General features: G+C 45.8%; 1 protein-coding gene across 1 annotated transcript; it reads right to left on the bottom strand.

The window, feature by feature from the left end:
• Positions 1 to 313: 313 nt before the first annotated feature.
• On the bottom strand, positions 314 to 18,466 carry CNMD (chondromodulin). The gene is made up of 7 exons (XM_005301463.5): positions 18,193 to 18,466; positions 17,783 to 17,923; positions 13,521 to 13,661; positions 11,094 to 11,207; positions 8,702 to 8,855; positions 5,702 to 5,910; positions 314 to 2,244 (listed from the first exon to the last, which is right to left on the bottom strand). Exons 1-7 carry the CDS (start codon positions 18,262 to 18,264, stop codon positions 2,029 to 2,031), a joined length of 1,047 nt encoding a protein of 348 aa, XP_005301520.1. The 5' UTR covers positions 18,265 to 18,466; the 3' UTR covers positions 314 to 2,028.
• Between the last annotated feature and the right edge of the window lie 1,110 nt (positions 18,467 to 19,576).

Here is a 19,576-nt window from a genome sequence, read left to right as displayed (position 1 = left end):
CCGACAGTAACCAGTGCCAGGTGTCCCAGAGGGAATGAATGGAACAGGTAATCATCATGTGATCCATCCTGTCTCCCATTCCCAGTTTCTGGCAAACAGAGGCTAGAGACACCATCCCTGCCCAATCTTCTAAGAATCTTTTCCTCCAGCACAGCTACCAACTTGCACTTCATGCACAATATGTGCCTTCTACTTGCCTTCCCCTCTGGTGCTGAGTTTGCTCTTCCCCGTCCTCCTATATTTTTGACTACACATTTGGAGGTAACTGCTGAGCACACAAACTTTTTAAACAAGCACAAAAAAAGAGGAACACTTTTTACACATATCTTTCTTTAATCTGCAATAAAAATTATTTATTTAGGGGGAAAAAATCACCTTTATGCCTCAGCGTACAAGTGCTGTGCTTTTAAAACACGCACAATGATCAGGGTTAATCTTGATTTAAAAGCCAACCTCAAGTTTAACAGACTTTAAAATTACATCAAAGAATCTTCAGTTACATCTTTAAAGCAGAATTTGTTTTAAAAAGTTCTGTTTTTCCCATACTAAGGCAGGGAGGGAAGTTAATGTAAAAAGTGATCATTTGAATAGCCAATAAGATATCAAATTTATTCTGCACTCATTCTACCTTCCTCATTTAACATTTTGCTTTTTAGATAGGCTGTTTATTTTTCATGCATTATTTTTTTTTTTTTTTTAACCACCAGCATGTCAAATTATTCCTCCTCTTCTGTTCCTGGCAAGCAGTGTTAGAACCAGGTTAGCTATGTGTCAGAACAGGTGTATTTGCAACCACAACTACTTCAGCCTCCGAATTCAAGGCAAGATTGTGGCCTCCTTCATGACAGGGAGTACTTTACTCTGCGAGTAGTCCCATCAATTTTGATAGGACTGTTCAAGTCCTACCCAGTGTGAGTAAGGAAGGCATAATTTGACCTGGTGTTATTTAAAGGTAAAAAGCATAAATCACTACCCATCCGGCAAGTGCTTCAGCTCCCAGGAACGTCACTAGGGAGCTGCTTAGCACTGTGCGGGAGCAAGCCCCATCACTGCCTGCTTAAACACTGAGGGCTAGACAGTGAGTCCCTTATTTCCAGTGGCGAGCAGTTACTCGCATAACTAGTCCCACTGAAGCCAATGGAACTACTTGTGTGAGAAACTGCTCCCCAAGGAGGGATAAAGGGCTCACAGCATGGCCTTGAATGCTTATGGTTTGTGGATGTAGACGTAGAGTGGCTGTTGTGGGTTCTGATTATACTGTGCCTTAAGGCTATTTGGTCTACAGCTATGTGTAATTACCTTCTAATAGTCTTATAGAGCTGACACTTGTTAGTACCAGTGATACAAGATTTTGGACACTAGGGCTACTCTGAAGTGCTGATGCACAAAGCATTTTGATTTCCTCACCATGCAAGTTCCATTCAGCAGCCCCTTTTTCTTGCCATTTGTTTTGATTCTGACATAATATGCATATTCCTCCATCCCCCAGGGCAGCTTTGTGGGAAAGGTATGCTGTAATTGGTCTATAACTGTTCATAATGATCTGGGAATGCTGTACGAACACCAACAGGGAGCAACTTCACTTGTGATTTATTTAAGTGAGCTACATGGTTGAAAGGTTCTCCCAAGAGCACAAGTTTAGCTAGTCACCTAATTGGACGTAAATTTTCACATTTATTTCAGAACAAAGGTCTCTGTCATGAGATGCTGAATTTGAATTTATAAGCAAGTGTCTATACTGCTCAACTAAATCATAAGCACAGTTACTATAATCTGTTTTGGGGAGTCTGAAATTCCACATTCAGTAGGTTTTAGTGTACAGTTTGCTAGAAGCATACAAGTTATGCTCAGCATTTGTAAAGCTAATGAAATATTAATTAAAGGTTTTATTTATTTACATCTAGAATGACCTCATTTTGATACATTAACATGTTTTAAATGCTGAGATTGGTAATGCGGCTTTGGCTGTAGTCTTTTATCAGTTTGTCAGGCTCCTGCTTATTTCATCAACGATCTGAACGCTCCATCTCACACGACACCCAAGATACGGGCAACCCACCAGCTGCAGGGCATAATAATTCGGCAGGCAGAACGACATCCTTGGTAGTTATAGGGCCATGGGTAATAGCCCATGAGAGGTTCACAAATTCTCTGGCATTGTGTGTAACTTCGTCTACATTCAATACAGCACACACCTTCATGGTCCAGCATTGGGTCAAAAGTCATCCCTTCGCCTTCAAGTTGCTGAAATGTAAAATACAAAATGAGAGAAGATGGAGTTCCCTGCACTCACATTATCCACATAAAAGACAACAGGTGAAATACTGGTCCTATTGAAGTCAATAGCAAAACTCCTGTTGACTTCAAGAGGGCCAGGCTTTCAGTGGCCTGATTCACCACTGCATTACTCCACATCTACACTGGACTCTCCATTCTAAAACTAGAGGAACACAACGGGGAATCGGGCTGTCTGAATTTCATTATTATTTTACTTTCTGAGCTTTTGGTGAAAGCTCTAATTATGGAGAGTTTAATAACAGTAACATTTGAGTTACAGTAGTAAGTAATGGAAAAGACCTGGGTTATCCAGTCCATCTGCCTGTATGTGCAGGACTGTGCCCTACTTTACATTGTCTAATGTTCTAGCCCAAGGATCGGCAACCTTTGGCACGCGGCTCGCCAGGGTAAGCACCCTGGCGGGCCGGGACAGTTTGTTTACCTGCCGCATCTGCAGGTTTGGCTGATCGTGGCTCCCACTGGCCCCGGTTCACTGCTCCCGGCCAATGAGGGCAGCGGGAAGCGGCGACCAGCACATCCCTCGGCCCGCACCTCTTCCTGCAGCCCCCATTGGCCTGGAGCGGCGAACTGCGGCCAGTGGGAGTCGAGATCGGCTGAACCTGTGGACGCAGCAGGTAAACAAAGCGGCCCGGCACACCAGCGTGCTTACCCTGGCGAGCCGCGTGCCAAAGGTTGCCAATCCCTGTTCTAGCCAGTCTAATTTTAAGTAAGTCCCAAGTGATGGACCTTCCACCTCTTTCCCAAGAAGGTTGTTCCACAACATATTACTGTTGTCTTTCCTGATATTCAGATTAAATTTACCTTGCCTTTAGCCACCTCTTTTCCCATTGTGTGATGGATTCTAGACAACTAGCATTTTAGCACTATCTGACCAGGAAGCAAGGAGTTACCACACAGTGGATGGCAGAGGATATCTAAAGGCAGACTAGCTTTTCAAAATTCTTTGCCTCCTCTCCTGAAAACATGGAGCTTAGTTCTCAGTTCTTTGAATTCATTTTTTTTATTTCCCTCTAGTGCTTTCTCAGTAGGATTAGAGGCGAAGAACAAGGGCAAATCAAACAAGAACGCCTCACTCTTGCATAGGTCTTTTCATCCATTGTTCTCAAAGTGCTTCACAAAGGGGGTAAATAGCATTTCCCCCATTTTAGAGACTGAAAAACTGAGGCACAGGGAGGCAGAGTAACTTGCTCAAGGTTGCCCCCCCTCAATGCACAAACTTCCCCATCAGAGGGAAGAAGGGGAGAGAGGGGAATGACAATGGCTCAGCTAAGGCCAAGACTACACATCTGTCTGGTAAACCAATGGTGTAGATTCCCAGTGCCTAAAGGAAATTTTGGAGATCATCTTCCAGTGGATCCTACACCAAATGAGCACATGATACAGGAGATCTTGAGTGACTCCATTTTGTTTCCTTGCCTCCATCATCCGTTGGGCAAGTACATCACTGAGGTACCACTTCACCACCATTAGCTGAAAATAGGAGCACATGGCACTAAGAAATTAGCAGCAAAAGCAGTGGTGAGGCAGTTGATGATGATGAGACTGGGTACATTAGAAACAATGGTGCTATTCGGTCTGCAGATCTCTGACAGGAAAATATTAGCAAAAGTAAGCAAAACAACTGTCAATCAAGCCTGTCAGCAGAGTATGTAAAGAGCGTCCGAGACACAGAGAGCTGAGGAGAAGGTGCGAGGAGTGTAGAGACTGACACGCCGTGGGAGAGAGAGATAGAAGAAGCAGAGATCAGAGAAAGATGAGACCTGTCCGCTGCAGCGACCTGTGGAAGACTGGCCATCTGAAGTGGGGCACACCCACTTAGGATCATGTTAACTGTATGTTACCATGGGTTGGGGTGCTTAGCCTGTGGTGCGGGGGATGTGTGTTACTGTGTTAAGGATTTGTGTTTACACCAATAAAGGGAGGCCTTGTTTCAGAAAGAATACTGTTTGTGTCAATCATTTATCAGAAGGCTGTATCTGTGTCCTCCCGTTATTTCCTTAGCCACCTGGGAGACCCATGCCTGAGGAGAACAGATTGGTTAACTGGTGGGCTGTTTTGAGGGAGCCAGAAGGGGGCAAGAGGTGAGCTACTCTGGGGAGCACCTAAAATCTGTTTTGGGGGTAACACAGGTTCCCACTGGCAGGAAGACTGTCAGAGAGCTCTGCAGGATCCTACACCAGCTGTACTGCTCCCACTCTCCAGAGGGATAATGGTTCTACCTCTCAGGCCCCATTATCTATCTGTATGGCAGATAGCTCCTCCCTTTCAGTGGCAATGGTTTAGTTCTGATGCTGCTTTTGGGGCCAATGCTGCTTCTACTCAACTGAATTCTTAAGAAATAAAGTCAATTTAGTTCTACTTTATTTGGAGTGATTAGCTTAAACCTACTTAAGAGATGTCAAGTGAGTAGAACACTGTTACGGGATAATGATCTCCTGCTGTTACATAAATGTCAGGACAAAGCTGTGACTTATTTTCAAAGCAGGAGACATTGATCTTGTGACAACATTCTATTAAAATAACTTTATCCCTGCTGTACCAAACAGTGCTGTAAATTGTCTGATGATGGTTCAGTAGAGTGGAAGTGGCTTGCTGTACAGTTAATTGTTTTGCAGTACTGTGATGGGCCTAGGGAAATGGGACTCTTCACATTTTCATTCTGTTGACCTCTTCATATGAGAGAGAAAATAACTCTGTCTTGGACCTATTTTTCCCCAAATTCTTTCACTGCATTGTTTTAAAAGGATTCCATTCTGCAGGTTGCCAGAAAGGGCTGTGTGAACTGTCTGACAACCACAGTTTCCAGGACAGACATGTTTGGCCTGATCCTGATTTCTGAAAAATCAGTGGCAAAATTTCCATTGACTTCAGTGGCAACATTGTCCCATTGCAGATGTGGCTAGTCACAATGCATCACACACGCTTACATGTTTCACGAAGAAGCTAGTTTCTAACTAGCTGACTCTGCCTTTTTATTGTTTTCTTTTTATCAGTTAATGATCAGTGTCAACTATCTGCCTAAGGCAGATTAAATTTGCTGTAGTTATGGTAATGCATTATCTGTATCAGATGTATCTAGTTTTCAGTATTAAACTGGACTCTCTACAGCAGTCTTGCAAAATTATCTTAAATTCACCAGCCTAAGCACAGTATCTACTACTTCTCCATATTTTGAGGACTAATGATAACAAAAAGTATATTGTAGTTGCTTCTGGTGAGTGGAATTTTTAAATGGCTGCACTATCGAATGAAAGTTTAAGTCGACAAATTGGTGGTATAATTATTTTTGAAGTCCATTTGAAATGGATAGGTATCTAGAAATGAGTACTTAATAAAGTTTCATACCTACCTGCAAAATCAAATGCTCTTAAGGGAATTCTAAATCAAATATATATGTACTTACATGATACGGATTTTCTGGATTAAAGGTTGAACTAGAATCTTGCTCACTGGGACCAGTGGCGTTAGATTGGCGTTCCGGTTTTTGAACAGGCTGGGTAGTAGGTGACCTGGTATTTACGATGTCAGCAGTAGCTTCAATTTGGTCCAGATCAAAGTTTGATTGAGCTTGACGTATTTTTCTCTTGATTTCGCGCTTCTTTCTCTGGCTGTCTGCAAAAACAGTCATAGGAGTACACAGGTGTTTTAAAACATGTTCTTCCACTAGTTCAAGGACCATATTTTATTACCCATTCATTAGGGTTACCATACGTCCGGATTTTCCCGGACATGTCCGGCTTTTGGGGGCTCACATCCCCGTCCGGGGGGAAATCCCCAAAAGCCGGGCATGTCCGGGAAAATCGGGAGGGCTCGGTGGTGCTCGGCCGGGGCCTATTTGGCTGGTGTCGGGGCCGGGCGCGCGGTGCCGGGCCGGGGTCCAGGGGCGCAGAGCTGGGCCGGGAACCAGGGGCGCAGGGCCGGGTCGGGCCGGGCGCGGTGCCGGGCGGGGAGCCGGGGGCGCGGTGCCGGGCCCGTGGGGCCGGGAGCCGGTCGGGGGTCACTGGGCCGGGCCGGGAGCCGGTGGGTGCGCCGGGTCGGGCCGGGGACCAGCAGTGTTGGGCGGGCCAGGGGTGCTCGGCCGGGGGCTGGCACCCCAGGGCCCGAGCCGACCCAGGCTGGCGCCGCCGGGGGGCCAGCCTGGGCCGTGCCTCCTCCCCCCACACTCCCCCTTACCTGCTTCAGGCTTCCCGCGAATCAAATGTTCGCGGGAAACAGGGGAGGGGGCGGAGACTTTGGGGAGGGGGCGGGGGGCGTGGGCGGGGCCGGGCCCCCGTGGAGTGTCCTCCATTTGGAGGCACAAAATATGGTAACCCTACCATTCATGAAAGTGGGATTGGGTAGCAGTACTGCAAAGATTAATAGGCTTCAAATGGGAGCTACTTGTCTTTCCACCTATTCCATACACAGTCTATATAATTCTGTGTGTATGTGAGAGATTTGTCTTTTTTCCCCAACCAAATGGGTGGCTGGCCCAAAGAACAGTCTGCGGGAAGGGCCTCTGGAGCCAGTGAGTGGCCAGTAATGCTAAAAGAAAGAAATAGCTGCACCAGCACTCAACCAGAGCAACTATCTTCATGTCACTAGTGTGCATTTTTAATAGAAAAAGAAACATTTGGAAGGGCGACAGACTTGTGTCCAGCTCCAAAGGACCGGATTGTAAACATGGTTTAAAATACTCCTGGCCAGCTTTGACAATACTCTTTTGATGCATAATGGCCCTGTGCAAGGCCACAGGAAAACAGTGGAAAAATTTAATCTAGCAAATGTGGCTCCCATGAGTCATGAAAAAATATTAGCAACTCTCATCCCCAAACTACTCAACATTGCCACTTATTTCACTTTCCTAGTCTGTATTTTGTATATCAGTATTAAATCTCTGGGTACCTCTACACAGCAGTTGGGAGGTGTAATTCCCAGCTTGCATGCTAAAAATAGCAGTGTGGCCATGACATCTTGGGTTAGCCATCCGAGTCCAGTCCTGCCCCTCCCCCCTTGGCTACATATTCATGCAGCTAGCCTGAGCTGCTGCCCATGCTGCAGTGGCCACGCTGCCATTTTTAGGCAGCAGCTTGAGCAGAGCTAGTGCACAGATGGCTACCCAAGCTGAGAAGTACAGCTCACAGCTCCTGTGTAGATATACCCTTAGAACACTAAGGAGGAGCAGCAAACCCTTCTCTGGTCCCTTTTGTCCTCTTCCTCCAGCCCCTCAGGAGGAATCCCTTCCTCCTTCAGAGCTCCTGCTCCCTCCCCTGGACTAAATGAGGACCGTCTCCCTAATCTCCCTGGCAAGTGCCTGAACATCACCCCTTGCCTCCTGTATAGCATCACATTCCCTGCCCAAATCCTCTTATGCTGCCGGCCCTGCCTCGCCAATCTCACAAGATCTCCCTAGCCAAGTATATGCCCTCAGTCCCCCAAAGGCTACCTACAAATCCTAGGAAGTTAGAAGTCATAGAGTTTAGGGCCAGAAAGGACCACTAATTCATCTAGCCTGATCTCCTGTGTATCATAGGCCACCAATACCATCCAGCACCCACACACTACATCCACCAACCCAAATGAGACCAAACTATTACAGCCCACAGGAGATTAGACTACAGTGGAACCCCGGTTATCCAATCTAATTGGGACCAGGGTCAGATTGAATAACCAAAAATCTGGATAAACCGGAGAATGGGTGGTGGGGCTCCATCTGTTAGCCCCGCGCATGGCAGGGCTTGGGCTGTTGCAATGCCCACAGCTGACAGCCCAAACCTCAGCTGCCAGGGGCTGAGAGCCTGAGCCCTGCCACTGTCAGCCCTGGGCAGCTGGTGGTTTGGTTAATACAGACAGCCAGATAATGGAGGCACAGATAAATGAGGTCCTACTTTATTATGTGCCACAGATGTAACCAGTGCCCAAAGCCCCCATGATGGCAAATGATTAAGTGAGATATACCCAGATAATCCTGGCAAGTGATTAGCACCCACACACTGCAGAGTCATTCCCAATCTGCTCTGGGGGAAAATTCCTTCACAACTCCACATATGGGTGATTGGTTAGAAGACCCTGAGGATGTGAGCAAGAACCAGTCAGCCAACCACCTGAGAGAGAGAATGTGCAGTGCCACCTCAGACCTCTGTCCAATGTCCCATCTCCATCTCTGGCCATCCCTGAGGTGTTAAACCCTTCAGCCCTCCTCTCCGCTGAAGTTGTGTGGTGGGACTGTTTGAGGGGGAGCCCAGACTGAATAGCTCCACATGGGGACCTTAGCATTCCGTGTGTACTGGGGGTGGGAGGTGGGGGTTCAACACCAGCAATGGGGTCCACAACTGTGCAGCTCTAATGGCTAGACATCTGCTGGTGTACATTTATTGGAGGGGTGGAAAAAGGGTAGTGTTTGTTCAAGTGAAAGAAAAATTACCTTTTGGATATGTTGGTCGAAGCCAGAAAATAGGAAGATCGCCACAAAGCTCTAAAATTTGGGGACTTAGGAAGCTGTTATCCTTTACAGGCTGATCTGCAGCCACCCAGATAAGGGAATTTTCATCAAATTTAACTGGCATAATTTCATCTTCCTGTAAGTAGGCAGCATAAAATCCATTGTTAATTCAATGAACAGGGGTCCTGTGTATTCTGTAGATGCAGCTTTCTGTTAATAGCCAAATGCCAAACACAGAAGCTTCGCTTGGAACTGATATGAAATGTTGTTCCAAACAGTGCTATTTTGTTTCGTGTAGTACACGCCCCAGCCAAATCTTGTTCCAATTGAAATCAATGGAAAGACTCCTGGGGTGAAATTCTGTCACCACTACAATCAATTGCAAAACTACCAGGATTTCACCTCCGCTGTCTTTAATGGGGCTAATAGTCAGCCCATAGGACCGGATTCTCAGCTGGTGTACATTGGTGTAGATCCACTGACTTCAGAACAACTATATTGATTTATACCAGCTAAGAATTTGGCCCATAATGTTTGGGTATGTTTGCTTGCGTTATTCTGAATTCATATAAATGTTAGGGCACTTCCATAATAGACATATTCCTGAGAGTTAGTGAAATTTTTTGCGTACAGCTACAATTTTAAGTTAACATGATGGGTCTGACTAAAGGTCTTGTTCAATAATAGCAATTCAATTGCCCAAAAGCTAGAAGTTAAAGAAGCCCTCATTTTGAAGTGTACCCTGCAGGTTTTGGGTTCATATCTTCAAAGTAATGTAGGAAAATGCCAGTGATTTATTCTTTATACTTTTTAGTTCAAAGTATTATTTTACATAAAACATGTTAGCTATTTCTTAGCAGCAGTGAAACATCTTTAAAAAGTCTTGTTCATCAAGAAAATCAATATGATTTTGAAGTAAAACTTCTGAATTCCCTCCATATAAGTATCTGATATTTGAATTGATAACCCACTAGATCAATTTATTTTGCCAAGTTGTTCCTTTAATGTATTTATTGATTTTTGTAGAATGTCTTGAGTCATCTAAATTCACTATCCAGTGAGAGCAGCACATCATTTATATTCTCCCACTTGGGCTTTTGCCAGCATCTGAAATAACTTAACTGCAGCTAACATTTGAAGATAAAAAGAATCCAGTTGTTTATCTTAAATGAAATTACCCCAAATTTGTGGGCAAATGTACTCTAGGTAGCTATACATTTACTTTAATTTACCATTTTGTAGTCAGTGTTGGTCATGATCAAGTATGTATTAGACCAGAAACAAGTTAATTAATTTTTTTTTTACTATAAATAAATTAAAAAAGACTAATGCAACAATATGGTTGCACACTTAATCAGAAAAATTAGGCAGCAAAAAAGCTTAATGTTCTAACAGTAGCATTAAGTTGCCCATCCCATCTATTTGATTCATGTTTTATGACAGAAACAGCAAAATTAATATAATACATCAATATATGGAGATATCCTATCTCCTAAAACTGGAAGGGACCCCAAAAGGTCATCAAGTCCAGCCCCCTGCCTTCACTAGCAGGACGAAGTACTGATTTTGCCCCAGATCCCTAAGTGGCCCCCTCAAGGATTGAACTCACCACTCTGGGTTTAGCAGGCCAATGCTCAAACCACTGAGCTACTCCTCCCCCCAAATTATACAGAAAGCAGGAACAGAACAAACTACACATCTGTAATGTGACCAAGTTAATATTGAATTGGAACCTTAACTTTGCAAACCTGACTCCAAATATTTTTCAACAGTGGAAATTTAATACTGGATGAATGTAACATCCTTTTATTTTTTAATAAAAAGAAAAATTGCCTGTGCTTAATTATGTTAAATTATTCCAATTAGGCTATGCAGTCCATATATCCTTAAAATAACGAGGGAGGGTAGAGACGATCTCAGTACCTACCTCTGGGGGCTGATCCAAAGCCTGCTGAAGTCACTGGAAATATTCCCACTGACTTCAGTGCACTTTGGGTCTGACCCGTGGCACTTTCCCTGTTGGTTTTAGAGAGTTTTCTCTTTCTTTTTTTAAGTAAACGAGTATGTATTACTGCATATTCTAGATTACAGCAAATAGGCAGAGTTGGGACATCCTCATTTTGGAGGTTCTGCAATTTTTGTACACCATGATTTTCTCCTCTCCTGATGACGAGGCAGGAGTTTTGGTTCAGGGATGATTTTCTGTGAGTCTCAGCTAGACATTTACAGTCTCTCTCATGCAACCCATCCCAGCAACAGTAGAAGCAATGCCCATCAGTGCCTGCCAGAAGCACTCCCTCCTCCCTTCCAGGACCCCAAAAGACCTACTAGATCATTTGATATTTTTAAGTATTTTAAAAAAATTGCTCCCTACCAGATCAAACGAGAGGCTTTCTTTAGTCATGGCATTGACATCAGGGATGTGAGCTTTAGCTTGTGCTTTAATGTAGCATTTCTCTCCTCCAGCAAAACGGATTCCAGTTATGCCCTACAAAATAGACCTTTTATGGTTACATGCATGGACATGTCACCCAATTGCTTAAAGAAAAACCCCAATATAAACTCTGTTCACGTAACATTAAGGTATTCACTGAATTTGGGGACTTCAGAGTTCCTGGTTTTTAAAAAAACAACCACAAACTGACAATAAAACATGATTTTTGATTTTTTAAAAATCAGAGTCAACTCAGAAATTGACCCAAATTCTGTTGTATCACTATTTTAGGTGTAAAAGTTTAAACAAACCAGGTGAAATTTTAATCTTGAGTTCCTAAATGAAGGCACCTAATTTAGGCACCCAAAGAAGTGGCCCGAGTTTCAGAGGTGCTGAGCATCTTCAACTTCTATTGGAGAGGGCCTGTCTAACCTAGGAAAAAAGGAGTTAGCCAACATGATTTGACACATCACTTAGCACCTAATATTGACGCAGTTTAACATCCTTAAAATCATGTTAGCCATTTGTGTTGTAACCTAGTAACTTTTTCCTAATCTAGATAGACCTCTGGACTTACATCTGACCTGATTTTCATATCTTTAATAGTAGGTGCCACACATATGGATGTATGTGCCTAAGTTTAGACATATAACTTTGATATTTTTATCTATGCTGTGATGCTTTTTATGCACAGAAGTTCATAATGAAATGAGAACCAAGACAGAATTCCAGTGTTGTTGTAATAACTGTTTCTAATCCTAAATAAATGACCCAAAAAGTCCCTGTATTTCAAACATATTGACATTAGAGACCATTCATTGATATATGGTAACTACAGGGTAGCCTTTCTTAAGTCTTCTCCCTCCAATTCAAATGTAGAATTTTCTGTGCTGCCATGTGGGTTTGATTCTCCCTACAGGACACAGAGAGCCTCCCCTTTTAATTTCAGCAATTGTCTTGTCCTATCCACCATTTTGTTCTACTTCGCTTCAGAGGAAATAGTTGAACAGATCTTTATGTACAAGCTACAGCATGACAGGAGCCCTTCCGCTGACTATTGATGGATATATACAATGTCACTGGGGTAATTCTTTTTTACCTTCCTGTCACCCATGATGCAGGCTGTTTTCGTAAAATGGTCACCCTGGCCTTGTTCAATGGTCCTGCTCCAATGATCACTTAAAATATGGAGACTTTCTTTACCTTAGTGATATAGATAACCTAGACATCTCCATGTCACAGCTCTGCCTAGCTTAGAACTCTATTGCTGCAAATGTGTAAATAAGAACTCTAGGATAAGCTGGCATGTGAACCTAGTGTATATGGCATTTGCAACAGGTACTTTATCTCCTGGGTATTCTTTCCAGCTTACACTTCTTGTAGGCTCAAAACCTAACGGGCTTGGTCCATTTGCTTTCCTGGAGCTTGACCCTTGGCCCTCAATAACCGAAGGCAGGTATTTTTTTGTGCTAGTTTTTTCCCCCACACTCATCAACCTAGATGCACAACACATTGTCACAATTGCTCTGGTCTGTGGTGGGTTTTTTTAGCTGCACTTACCCAGCAGCTCATATTTGTCATGAGGGTCCAAGGATGGAAGAATTCATGGACTCTCCACTGAGCTGGGGCTTCTGTGCAGATATGGAATAGTGAAGGCAAATGACAAGAGGCTTATCATCAGCGTTTTAATATAGTTGCCAACAAAGTTGTAAGGTTGATGTTACCACAAGTTTCACAAGGGGCTGAAGAGCAGCTTTCAGATGATGTGGGGGTTATGCATCCCACGTGTGTGTGGCTCTCCCTGGGCCTGTGCTAAAGCAGGGAGACCCAGTTACCTCCGCCTTGTTCATGGAACCAACAGGTGGGGAGGGGCAGGGCCAGAAAAGCCTACATTGCTTCCCTCACCAACCCTCCCTGGAGGTAATGGTTTCTTTTGTTCTAGATGCTGCCTTTACCTCTCTTAGGGCTCAACCTTGCTCCCTTTGAAGTCAATAGGAGTTTTGCCATTGACTTCAATAGGTGTAGGACTGGGCCCCTTCTTAGGCAATTGTTTGCACGGCAATTAAAAACCCATGGTTGGCCCGGGACAGCTGACTTGGGCTCGGGCTAAGGAGCTGTTTAGCTGCGGTGTAGATGTTCGGGTGCGGGCTGCAGCCTGAGGTCTGGGACCGTCCCACCTCACAGGGCTCCTAGAGCCTGTGCTCGAGCCCGAGCCTGAACGTCTACATCGCAATTAAACAGCCCCTCACCCGGAACCTGAATCAACTGATACAGGCCAGCCATGGGGTTTTAATGGCAGTGTAGACATATCTTTAGAATCCAACACTGGACAATGCCTTACCTGCAAGACCTGTCAAATGTACTTACTATCTGGAAATCATGAACTTCTATAGCCTCTTCATTTCCACTTCCAGTTTTAAAGGTCTCTAGGTTGTTCCCAGAATCTATTTCCATTGATCCCTCTTGTAATTTTCCATTAATACTCATAGTATAATGGACATTGTAAATCTGTAATTGAATAAAGAACATTAGCATGCATTTTTGTATCTTCCTAGCTTTTATCAAGAACAAGTCTGGTGCCAATCTGATTGTCATGTCCCTCTTCAAGTTACTGGCTTTTATCCATACACTTTTATCCTTACACTTTTATTACAGAATCCCCAGCAGTCAAGACCATACTAATAAAACAGACGTTGATGGTTTCAGGCAATATCAGTCCTGACAGCTTTACATCCATACGCACTGAATGTAGAATAATTTGGTTCCAAGGTTACATGGGGTTTAGGAACTGTCTAAATCATATTGGATGGGAGGATCAGAAAGAGCTGATTTCCCCCAGAGGGCATCCCCATTGTACCCCTCAGTTTGATCTGTTGGAACTCACTCTTGCTTGGAGAAGTTTGATACTGTATAGGTACTTAGAAAGAGAGTCTCTTGAATGTAGCAAGCTGCATGTGGTTGACTCTGAGTGGGGTGAGCTTTGTTTAAATATCAATACTTCCATAAATACCAACACAAGGAGTTTACTTATATTCTTAAAAAGTCTGTATATAAACAGTTTGAATAAAATTCACAATATAGTCTAGAAATCAATTTTTTCTGCTTGCAACTCTTTGTTAGGGAAAAATGCTAAAGGTAATTGATTGTCTTTTACAAATAGAGACTCAATCCTGTATTATTCATACATCCAAGACTTCCACTGAATTCTTCCATGAGGAATGCAAGACTTGGCCTATATAGATAGTACTTAATTCCATATCTAAAGTATATAGACTGAGCTGGTATAAGATGATAACACTTTTATGTAAGCCCCATTCGTTGCAGTAGAATTCAAGTTTTTTTTTATTTTAAAAAAATCATAAGTCTTGTGGTTGCAAAGAAAACCTTCCAAATGTGAATCAACAAAGCGTTGCCTTCCTGAGTCTGAGGGCAGTCTGAAACAATAGCTTAGTGTCCCCATGCTTCTCAATTGGGTGTTGACTCTGCAGCTTAAGGTTTACATTTTATCTATTTCTGTACCAATCAGAATACACTCTACTCTTTTTTAAAAAAAGATTCAGTTCTTAAATGATGGCATTACTACCAGCTTCCTGAGATGGGAAAAGAAACCCACTTACTAATAAGATATTTGTAATGCATCTATTTGAACAAAAAGCACATATACACTAAAATAATGCAAGTGTTGCGAAACTAAACAGACCAAAAAATGAGACTCTGTCCTATGATTGATCTCCTATCTATTTATAAAAACCATCAGTGCAAACTGGACTATAACACCATACACATTCTTTGGCCAATCTACCCATTCAGGCCCCTCTCCCTTTTCAAAAGCCTAGAAAAGCAAATGAGTCTTGCACTGTGTCTTGAAGCAGCCTATCTTCTTACTACGTATAGGAAAAGCTGTGTTATCCGGCATGTTGGGGGAATGGGGGGTGCCGGTTAGTCAAAAATTCCAGTTAACTAAGAGTTATACTTACCAATGGAGGGAGGGAGTTTGGGTGCAGGAGGGGACTCAGGGGTTGAGACACGGGAGGGGTTTTGGGGTGCTGGATCTGGGCAGCGCTCACCTCGGGCAGCTCCCCGCAAGCAGCAACATGTCCCTGCTGCTCCTAGGCAGAGGCGCGGCCAGGCGGTTCTGTGTGCTGCCTTGGCACGCAGGTGCTGCCCATGCAGCTCCCGTTGGCCTCGGTTCCCAGCCAATGGGAGCTGCGGAGCCAGCGCTCAGGGTGGGGCGGGGCAGAGACAGTGCACAGAGCCACTGTGGCTGTTCCTCTGCCTAGGAACAGCAGGGATATATTGCCGCTTCCAGAGAGCCACGCAGACAGCGGCGGCTCCAGGCACCAGCACTCCAAGCGCGTGCCTGGGGCAGCAAGCTGCGGGGGGTGCCCTGCCAGTCCCTGCGAGGGCGGCAGTCAGGCAGCCTTCGGCGGCTTGCCTGCAGGAGGTCCACCGGTCCCACGGATTTGGTGGCAATTCGGCGGCGGGTACGCCGAAACCGCGGGACCGGCGGACCTCCTGCAGGCATGCTGCCGAATCCGCGGGACCGGGGACCTCCCGCAGGCATGTCGCCAAAGGCAGCCTGCCTGCCATGCTTGGGGTGGCAAAAAAGCTAGAGCCGCCCCTGCACGCGGAGTCAGGTAGGGAGCCTGCCGGCCCCGAGCCAACCGGACACCTAGCAACTCTATTAAAGATTTGTATTGGGAGATATCAGAAATGCTGGTTTCTAGAGCTTTACAGTTGGTAAAGTGCTGGATAACATAACTTTTACTGTAACTTTTTTCTTCTCTCTCTGGATTTTGGGTTTGCTATAAATTGTCTTTAAAAAATAATTAAATGTCAAGCAGTTGTACCCTGCAGGCTAAAATATATATCAGATTGAAACACTTTACCTATAAATTAAGGGACCGATTCTGCACTCCTTACTCAGACAAGGCTCCTGCTGAAGTAAATAGGAGTTTTGCTTGAGCCAGGAGTGCAGAATAGGCTCCTTGGCAAATTCAATGAGACTCATTCTTCTTGTCACTGATGAGCAAATGAAACTCAAATTCACATAATCTGGCATTTCATATTATAAAAATCTTTAAAAACATAAAGGAAAGATAATATTTAAAATTACTCTGATGATCACTACACCTTGAAAGTTTGCTTCTTTAAACTAAAACTCTAGTTTCCATCTCTGTCCCTTTTGATGCAGTATTTTGTCATGTAACCTAAATTCAGAAAAGTTCTCTCCGCCCAAATATAAGTTATCAAGATTTTTAAAATCATTTTGCAACTAATATACTATGAGCTCGTGTCCATGTTCAGCACACATTTAAACTACTAGGTACATAGTGAAATAATTTTGGTCCTTAATCAAACCTATGAATAGACTAAATATAGCCTGGTGCACCACATATTTAACTGTCAAAGTATGATCTGCAATCAGCATTTGGATGACGTGGCATTTCTTTCACCACCATTTTGTCCTGATGCTTGGAATTTGCTTATTATGTGAATCTCCTGGGAAAGAATGGGGGGAAACAGTGAATGCGTTGAAGATTTATGAGCAAAATAAATGTAGCTTTTGTCTGTGATCCCAAGGATACACTTTATGTTTATTCCTAAAATCAGCTTCCATCATGCTACACCAAATGGACAGGAAAGAATTTTTATACTGAGGTATGGGGGGTGGGGGTGGGGAAGGTATACTACTTACAGAACTTGGCAACCAATCGAGAAAGGTTTCCAGTGTGATTGTGAGTCTCATTAAATTCAAGCAGTTAATTTAAAAATTGGTTTAATAGAAAAATGTTTCCAAAATGTAAATACTTGGGTTCATAATTCTTGTCTTTGTTTCACTCAGTTCATCCCGGACCTGACTTTAAACCAGATTAAAAAACTTCCATGAAACAATATGTTCTTACAAGAGGAGTCCCTTCCAACTCTGACATTCTATGATATGACAAACTATCCTGCTTGGTAAACAGATGAGTTTACTGTTGGAATTGACACCTCCTGCCCACCTTTGTTTAATTATTGCCTGTTCCAGTTAGCAATACTCTAAGTAGGTGACCCAGTTTCCACTACTCCAAGATTGAGCTTTCTGATTGTTGTTCCCCTATATTTTCTATGCTCCAACCACTTCAGAATATTTACCAAGCATTCTGGATGGCAGGTGGGGGAAGAATGGCTTGTTTAGAATTCTGATCGTGTTTTGTAGCTAAACGTTCTGGATCTTGACTCTCAAACTGAGCAAGAGTATAGCCCAGCCGCTGGCACACGTCTTAAACTAGCCACAGATGCGCTAGACCCGCGTTTCTCAACCTTTTTGGTAACAGGGACCAACTTGCTGCCTTCCTAAATTGCCAGGGAGATTTCAGGGACCAGCGCTTGACTGGTCCTTGAGCAGCACTGCCACAGCCAACTTTCCCCACAAGCTCCTCTGCAGGCTGCTACCCAGGGACTCCCTCCCCCCAGCCATTGTGCGGGCTGTTGTCCTGCTCACTCCCGCGGGGGGTGCCTGGGGGTAGCTTTTCACAGCGGTGCAGCCAGAGGAACCACTGAGCCCCGCCGGACCCTCAACCAAGGAACCTGCGGCCGGCTCTCCATCAGACCCGCCTCCCCTGCGCCCCGCGCCAGCCACTCACGTGCCGGTCGCTCCCCTTCCAGAAGTAGAAGGCGCCGATGGCTCCGCACAGGAGCAGCAGGGCTCCGGCGATGAGCACCACGGCCCCGATCTTCAGCAGCCGCCCGGGGCTGGAGGGTTTCACCGGCACCGCCGTGTAGGCCTGCAGCAAAGGGGGACAGGCAGCCCAGGAGTCCGCTCGCCTCAGAGCCCAGCTGCCCCCGGAGCCCAGCCCCGCGCCGGGCGGGCGAGGAAAGCAGCAACCCCCCCCCCCCTCCCGCCGCGCGGTGCTGGCACTTGGCGTCAGCCCCTGCCGGACCCCACCGTACCCCGCCGCTTTCCCGCCCTCCCCAGAGCGGTGACCTGCCCCGCGAGGCCGCTGCGGCTGAGCGCGGGGAGCGGCGGCGGGACTCTCTCTGCCCCGGTACTTACCGGCGGCAGGCTCCGCTCCACGTCCTCCGGCCCCGCCAGGGCGATGGGCACTTTCTCCGCGCTCTCGGCCATGGCTGCCCGCGCACGTCTGGACCCGGAGCTCCTGTGGCCCCAGCGGGCGAAGCACGGCCAGGCTCGGCTGCACACAGCCCCTCCCCGCCCCCAGGCGCGCCTCCCCGCCCCAGCCGCAGCGCCAGGCTGGGGATACAATGGTCCCCTTTGAACGCTGCTGCCCTGCGGGGCCGGAGCGACCGGCCTCAACCCGAGCAGGGTTTCAATCAACTCCCGGGGCCCCAGGCTGCTGCCGCCCGCCGGGCAGCGTAACTCTGCGCGCGGAGGGGAAAGCCACTAAAGTGTGGGTGTGTTGGCCGGCACTGCAGGTGCTATCTGGGGCCCGCTCAGAGCTGGCCCGCCTCCCAGTGCCCAGCCCATTGGGGGCCCTAAGCAGGAATATGTTAGACCCCCCCACACACACACACAACACATACTAATAATTAACAGGGGGCCCCTTGAGCTGCTTGGAGTCCTAAGCAATTGCTTAGTCTGCTTATGCCTGGTGCCTGCTGTGCCACCTGCGGCTGCTTGGCAATCCTCAGCAGTGGAGAAACCTTAGGATTTCACACCTTTGGGGGGCTCCTTGAGCAGCTGCCCAGAGCCCGAGGTAGGATGACCCTGCCTAGGCTGTGCCCGTCCTCTCAGCTCCTGGATTCGGTGACATGGAAACGGGGAAGAGGAATCGGGGGGAGAAATGATCAAAAGGAAAGAGGTTTCAGAGTAGCAGCCGTGTTAGTCTGTATCCGCAAAAAGAACAGGAGTACTTGTGGCACCTTAGAGACTAACAGGTGGGTGAAAGCTCCTCAAGATCTTGGGTAGCTCCATGGGTGAAGGGAAGCTGAGCCCTCTTCACCTCTCTGGAAGACAATGGTTATTGGTAAGGATAAGATTTTGTCATGGTTATTTTTAGCAAAAGTCCAGGGTAGGTCACGGGCAATGAACAAAAATTCACGGAAGCCATTGACCTGTCCCAGACTTTTACTAAAATTAATTGACAAAATGGGTCTGATGCAGGGAAGAGAGCCCAAGCCCTGCTGTGGAAGGAGAGTGGGGGGTGGTCCAGCACCCACCAACTCTGGCTGACAGCTCTGCAGTTCCCCTGCTGCCTGCAGTGACTGGAGCTGCGGAGGCCCCCACCATGGCTCAGAGCATTGGGTACCCCCGGCTGCCTGCAGCAGCTGAGAGCTGAGGTCTCTGGAAGTCATGGAATCCGTGACCTCAATAGTTACTGGTAAATAAGTTAGGGAGAATGAGAAGCAGAGTCTGGAAGAAAATGGAAACTAGTGCAGAGATTCAAGCTATATGTGACGTGACTGTGGTCTGCCCTTCC

This window comes from Chrysemys picta, chromosome 1 (genome assembly GCF_011386835.1).
Source record: "Chrysemys picta bellii isolate R12L10 chromosome 1, ASM1138683v2, whole genome shotgun sequence".
Taxonomy (NCBI): domain Eukaryota; kingdom Metazoa; phylum Chordata; order Testudines; family Emydidae; genus Chrysemys; species Chrysemys picta.
The sequence above is the reverse complement of the archived record's forward strand: the minus strand, read 5'-3'. Positions and strand labels throughout refer to the sequence as shown.

Bases quoted from the DNA above. Each gene is read 5' to 3' on its own strand.
- CNMD (XM_005301463.5), bottom strand. From the start codon at position 18,264: ATGGCCGAGAGCGCGGAGAAAGTGCCCATCGCCCTGGCGGGGCCGGAG. The intron at 8,856-11,093 runs GTAGGGAGCAAT...GCCTACTTACAG, and splicing joins AAAGCCTCTCGTTTGATCTG to GAAGATGAAATTATGCCAGT. The intron at 5,911-8,701 runs GTAATTTTTCTT...CTGTTTTTGCAG, and splicing joins TCGACCAACATATCCAAAAG to ACAGCCAGAGAAAGAAGCGC.